Source organism: Atta cephalotes (genome assembly GCF_000143395.1).
Source record: "Atta cephalotes unplaced genomic scaffold scaffold00003, whole genome shotgun sequence".
Classification (NCBI taxonomy): Eukaryota; Metazoa; Arthropoda; class Insecta; order Hymenoptera; family Formicidae; genus Atta; species Atta cephalotes.
The window spans coordinates 10,226,267-10,233,210 of record NW_012130067.1 but is presented as its reverse complement, the minus strand read 5'-3'; the positions used below and the strand labels follow the sequence as shown (position 1 = coordinate 10,233,210).

At 27.8% G+C, this 6,944-nt stretch overlaps 2 protein-coding genes across 2 annotated transcripts in view; one reads left to right on the top strand and one right to left on the bottom strand.

The window, feature by feature from the left end:
* LOC105625680 (vacuolar protein sorting-associated protein 18 homolog) overlaps positions 1-5,270 on the bottom strand; it is a 9,382-nt gene extending 4,112 nt beyond the window's left edge. The window contains 12 exon segments of the mRNA XM_012207005.1: positions 23-368; positions 644-755; positions 1,173-1,285; positions 1,350-1,466; positions 1,896-2,111; positions 2,406-2,527; positions 2,955-3,144; positions 3,686-3,733; positions 3,824-4,158; positions 4,546-4,729; positions 4,802-4,895; positions 5,116-5,270. Of these exon segments, the coding sequence (XP_012062395.1) occupies positions 23-368; positions 644-755; positions 1,173-1,285; positions 1,350-1,466; positions 1,896-2,111; positions 2,406-2,527; positions 2,955-3,144; positions 3,686-3,733; positions 3,824-4,158; positions 4,546-4,729; positions 4,802-4,882 (1,864 nt within the window). The 5' untranslated portion in view covers positions 4,883-4,895; positions 5,116-5,270.
* Positions 5,271-6,305: 1,035 nt separating this feature from the next.
* LOC105625829 (ectopic P granules protein 5 homolog) overlaps positions 6,306-6,944 on the top strand; it is a 25,366-nt gene continuing 24,727 nt past the window's right edge. The window contains exons 1-2 of the mRNA XM_012207141.1: positions 6,306-6,323; positions 6,580-6,825. Of these exons, the coding sequence (XP_012062531.1) occupies positions 6,306-6,323; positions 6,580-6,825 (264 nt within the window). The remainder of the gene's footprint in view (positions 6,324-6,579; positions 6,826-6,944) is intronic.

The following is a 6,944-nucleotide window of genomic DNA, read 5'->3' as shown; positions in this document are numbered from 1 at the left end:
ATATATACTGGATGGTCCAAACCAGCCGCAAGAGCCGGCATGTACGCATTGTTTATGAAAAACTGAATCGAAAAATCCTTTATAATTTTAGATTACACACACTATATGTTCACTCATGACATATATGTAGTTAAAAAACTCTATGTATCCTTTCTTTTCGATCTACTCTTATTTTTTTCAAGTACCTCAACTTTTGGAATAGTGAGGAAGCTGTCAAACTGCTTCTGCAATTCCATGTACTGCATATCGTGAAGATAGGATGTGTTGCTACTGCGGAGAGCTCCCATTTGATTCATAAACAACTCTGTCACCCAAATGACAATCATTGTTATCTGCGTCTTATCTTGTGTCTTCAAGCCGTCGAGTTTCTTGAAACAAATAATCAGATTCATTTTAGAATAAATAACTATTAATACAATTTTAAATTAAAACAAGAAAATTCAATTTTTTAAATTTGAAACGTTCATGTAAATATAAAAGTAGGAAAAAAATTCAATTGGAATTATATGACAAATAAATTCTAAATTATACATAAAATAATTTTTTTCTATAGTATTAATTTGTAATCATTGTAATTAATGCAAATATTCATCAATTTAATTTTATGATTGTTTATTGTGAAACAAATGCTCTTATACTTTACCTTACGTAAGAACGTTTTCAGTGCTTCGATTTGCCATTCCTGCAAAAATTTCAATGAAATTTCCTCGAAAGACGAATGAGTGTCAGCGTATATTAGAGCACTCTTTTCGTATCTGCAAAATCATGCAAAATATTACAAGAGAAAACAAATCAAATAAATATTATAATTGTATTAGACCAATATAAATCGAAACAAACGATCATATTTTCGATTAAAATGAATATATAATGAATATTTTTGCAAATACATTTATATGCAAATTTTTGCAAATACATTTTTCATTTCTATAAATTGCAAGCCGACTTATTAGATTAGAAACGCAATTACAAACTAAAGCTAAAATATTAATATCACAAATTCGACTGATCGTCAATTTAATAACGATGCTACAATAAGCATCTTAAAATCTGCAGAGAACTTGTTACAAAAAATACACCTTAGCTAAATAAAAGTAGACGAAATTTGAAAAAAAAAAAGAATACTTATACATAAACATTTACATACGCAAGTACAGTACGAGTATACTTACTCTTTATTCTTGAAGAGCATTTCTGCTTGTTTCACGAGCACTTGGTCGATGTGCGCCGGATTATCTTTACAATATTGCTTAGCCAGTTCAAATTCGCCTTTATCGACATATACCTGAGCGAAAGATCATTATTTTGTCACTATTGTTACTTTGAAAATATTAAATTCTTTTTTTTACCTGCCAAACATTCCTATCTTCCTTCGTTACTTTATATTTGAAAACAGCTCGCTCGCTATAAGCCCAAATCGATCTTGTCGCCGGATCTTTGGTAATGCCAATTAATTTACCGACTGCCTAAACATCATTAAATCACATTTGCGTGATATATATTTAACATCTTGCGAAAATTCAATCATTATATGAATTCTTAAAAACTCTAATAAATTAATTGTATTTATATTATTTATAATAATAGACAAAAACAGACCAATGAGAGTATAAATGCAGGTCATAAGGCGCAAAAAGACACTATTATTTATAACTATGCTATACACACGCATTCTCTTTCAACTCTTTATTCTTAGGTGTTCTACTTTCGCATATATCATTTCATCCTTATTGTCATTAAAGGTTAAACAAGGATGAAATAACGCATGCGACATTGCAAACGCAAGTGGAACAATGTATTATATTGTAATTATAATTGATCATCTCATAATAATAATAATAATAAAGCAAAAGTGCAAAAGAGAAGTATATTTATTAATATATTATTATACGTACATCGTTATAAACATCTTCGAAAATCAATTCCTGATTTAGCAGTGATATGCCCTTCACATGATCTGAATACAACAATAGCGCATGGAATTCCGTCAGCACAAAAGATAACGGTATCGAAGTGGTTTGCGGACCGTTACTACCCATGAGACTCGTTTCCGGGCATGTCAACATCCGTTGGTTTATCAGCACATTGTTTGTATCCGATTTCGCGTCCACCTAAAACCGATCATCATGCACTCTTCATCCGGGTCAATGATTTTCAACGCAAGCCATATTAACTCCAGGAGAGGTCACCAACATTTCTAAGTAATCATGCGTAAAAAGAATAACGTATTAGGAAATTATAAGATTTATGAATGAACTATTCAAACTTCCTTTATTTCCGTGATAGCAAAAGAATAAAAATGCATGAAGATAAATGAATATAGAAGCAAAAAAAAAGGGACACATGTTTAGACTTACATATAGTATTAACATTTAAATCTTTAAAAATAACACCTTATTGTATACCTGAGCGTACAGAATACCAGCTTCCGTCAGCCATCCAAAAGATTTTGGCAGGACGCCCAATGATGGATAATAAAATTGCATCTTTGAATATGATAAAGAATTTATTACTTCGTTGAAGGTCTCTACAATATAATATATATTTATTTATTCAAATGTGCTGTTTTTTAAATTTCTTTATTAAACAATTCTTTCGTTTGAAAAAAATTATATTTTTTATTATTTAATAGAACATTTTTATAGTTTATTTACTCTATTTTATTTATTATTTTTAACTTTTTTTATATTTAAAAAGCTCAATTTTTTGTGTACTTTAAGTGAAATGATTTATACAAAGTTTCACTGTGATTGTTTATTTAATTATTCTGTTTTTTTCTATTATTTTTCTAATTATTTTTTTTCTACTATTTTCAAATGCAATATAAAACAATCTGTAATTTTCATAATTAAACGTTTTCAAAATATGTTCTATATATCCTTAAGGAATATTGAATTATAATGTGCTGATTGAAAATGCAGAAATTATATATTTATATATATTTTTCTCTTTACCTTGTGCATTCAAATATCTGTAGAACACTTGTTGTAAGAGAGGCTTCTCTTCAGGATTGCCAATGGCGCCGATGTATTGATAAATGCGCATAAGAGTGGTTACGATGATCACGTATTTATCCGAATTAGGAATTTTGTGGAATTCTATTCCAGTGATTGGAGGCTTGCTATTTTTTCCTATATCAAATACCTAAAATCACATTTTGTAAACAAAAACATTTCATACTATTTCAGATAAAATATTTAGATGGTTATCTAAATAATTATTAAAAATATGAATAATTAGAATATATTTTTTTATTTCGACTATGTAAGATTACTTAAATTTCTAACATAAGCATAAATTTCTAACTTTTATGATACAAAAATAACTTTTTTAGCATGCACATTTTTTTTAATGATTTGATAATAAATGATAATGCTAATAAAAATATTTTTCTAATTCTAAATTTACATAAAAGAAAGATTATGAGTCAACACTAGTTGGTACATTGGTGAGCATCTACCAACTAGCATTGACTCATAGCCTTTCTTTTATGTAAATTTAACTATAAATTAATTGAGTCTATGTAATGTAATTATATTTTTTCTAATTATTTATTTGTAATATCAAAAAATCTGAATTTATCATATTTATAGAATAATATGTATATATTTATATATATATATTTATGTATATATTTATAGAATAATATGTAAATATTTATATAAAAAAAAATATATGAACTTACCAATCCTCCTGCCTCTTTTGAACCATAAAGAGGCAGATAATTTGGAAGCTTTGTTAAAAATGAATAGCGCAATGGTGAAAAGGTATTATAGGCAAATAAATAAAATGATGGCCCTAGCAGTACATAAGTAATTAATACCTGACGCCAATACTGCTCTAAACTCGTATTAAAAATCTTGTCGGTCTCTAAGCCAATCTCTGTCTCAAAAATCAGGCCCTTCGCAGTACCCAGTAAAATAGGACCGGTACTCGTTTCCGAAGCATTAGAAAAATTCCAACCCACTGCGGTGATTTCGTGGCCCTTGAACTTTCCAGCCTGCTTGAGTTTTGTTGTCTTTCTATGTAAGTAGAATAATTCTGGAAGTGGATTCTCTCCATGCCTTGGTACCAGAGTTATCAACAAGTGATGACCCAATGGATCCAAAAACAAGCCGGACATTTTCATGCTTAGTGCATATTTTGATATGTCAATTTCTGCAAATAAAAATTTAATATTTATGTTATATTAAATATAAATAGCTCTATATGATGAATTAATTTCAAGTAAATATGGAAAATATGTAATTTGATATATACTTAATATAATAAAACACAAAACTTGTATTTATAGTCTTTTTATTAATTTCTTAATATAATTTGTCAATAAAAAAATAATTCATACATGTATTTATAAGTTAAACAATTTAAAAGGAAAATTTTATTATACACATTATTACAATTATTAATAAAATATAATTGTCTAATCCATCTTTATTTTTTATCAGTTAAAAAGAAATAAATAAATGTCATATTAGCAAAATATTTGTATTGAGAAAAATTTTATTATTTATACATATAATTACAATAAATGCAAGTGCCTACCTTCAGTTTTATCAGGTTGTTTCATGTCAATGCGCAACAAAATATTGTTAGCCATAGCTATTACAATTGTGTTATTGCTAACAACTAAATGAAGAATTTTATCCGATGGCAGAAAGTTGACTTTTTGCTTAGTGAATATCGGTCCATCATCTTGTAACTTCATTTGAATAAAACCAGCTGTGCTCTGTAAAACAATATTAAAAGTATAGCAACTTGATTATGTATCTCACTAGTTGATGTCAGGCAACAAACGTACAATATCCGGACGAATTGGTGGTGCCAGTACTTGCTTGGAACGCTGAGAAGCTTGTTCGTACTGGTCAAACATTGATGTCATCTTGATCGTAGATCTATGTACATTATGTTAAAATAATACTTTAAAATATTAAAATATAGAACAAGATGTTTCTATTAAATGTTAACATTTATATATATATAATATAACAAATAATATCTAAAATCCAAATTTTTCAAAAATAATATAATCTTATATATATCATAATATCAAATTAATATGAAATAATATAGTACATTCTTTAACAAGAAAAGAATTTTAACACTTTCACTTACTGATTTTGTTTCGAGGTAAATAAGGTATATGGAGAAGGCTGATACAAGCCTAAAAACTCTTGCGTCTAAATAAGTATAATTGACTGTTTTGCGCCATCGTAAAAGTTTTTAAAAAATGAGATAATTATTTAATTGCGCTACCTCACCTCTAATTTTGATAAAATTAAGCTTATTCACCGCTTTTTCGCACAAAATGCACAAAACAGAGACTGTAAAAAGGCGATAAATTGATTGGCTATCGTGTCGGAGCAAACAATAGGTTTGTTGCTTGAAATCCTAAATGTGCACTTAAAAAGATAAATATATATTCAGGCGTTGAAAGGAGAGAGAACGACGATATTAAGTGCAAAAAGTGTAAGCAACGTGAACAGACCGAAGGGCCTAGTTTACATCGTGTACTTGATATGCGTATTAACTTTCTATTCAATTATTTTAATTTCAACAATATATTTTAATTTTAGCAATGTATTTGTGACAAAAGTCATCACGTGATCTTTTTCATCACTGAAATGGCCAGTTTGAGCTCGTGAAAATACAACTTTAAGTGCCATTTCCAAAATATTTTTGGAGATTTGAAGCGAACAGACTATGTTATTCCTTCCACCAGTTCCATCATATTACTATAGTAAAAAATTATACTATAGTAAAAATTGTACATACAGCGATGATTTGTGCTTATTATGTGTATATTTAGGAAAATTACATCAAATAATAACATTTTCCACCATTTCTAATATTTCAGCTAGAAAATTTACATTTTTATTACGAATAAAACACACGATATATCCAACGTCATAACTTTGGCGTAAATCGCACAAATGTAATCTAAAAGTTTATTATTGACTTGTTTACATTCAGCTTGATAGGAATAAGATAACTCTGAACGTGTAAATGCGACTCACTCAAGTAGGAGTTATAATAGAGTGTTACTAAGTCAAAGTTAAATATACTATACTATAAATGTAAATGATAAATGATAAAACTAACTAAATGATAAAAATATTTAACATTATCTCGAACATTCCTATTTCTACGCATCATCTAATTGTTTTTGTCACACTTTGACATGTTGCAAGCAATTTCTCTAGAGAAATTTGTAAAATTTTCTAAGATTATCGGATAATACTCAATGATTCATACTGATCAACATTGATTCATAAATCTGATTATTTGATGATCATATATGCATTATGGAAAAGCAGAGACAGGTAAAATAGATGGGCCTCCGTTATTTTCCTTTTCTTCATAATGACATTAAATTGTTATTGTGTAGCAGTAATTATACGTTAATTACATATATTTATTTACATGATATATTTTTCTTATTTCTATAATTAATTTATATATGTATGTATCATACATATTTAACATTTCCTTAAATAATTTTAAAAAATAAAGTTAATAGTGATATATTTCAGAGTAAATTATAATGTATCTTTAAAGAATTGTTGCTTCTTCTTTTAGAAGAAGAAACATGATAAATTACGTCATTCAATCCTGGAACATCAAATACCAGATGCTCCTACACTAGAAGAATTTGAGTGTCTGCTCGGAGAATCACCGACTAATTATCCCAAGGGTGAAGCTGTAGAAGATATAGAGAGTGAATTACATTCGGCTGCTATTGATACAGAAATTTATGAAAAGCAAGCTGCTGAAAGAGCAGCTTATGAAAAGAAATATAGTCGGCAAGATGAATCAACAAATAAGGTATTTGAATTATCAGTAAATGTTTGATATTCATTGATATATATATATATATATATATATATATATATATATATATATATATATATTATTTAGTTTAGTTAATAAGTAAGAAGTAAAGT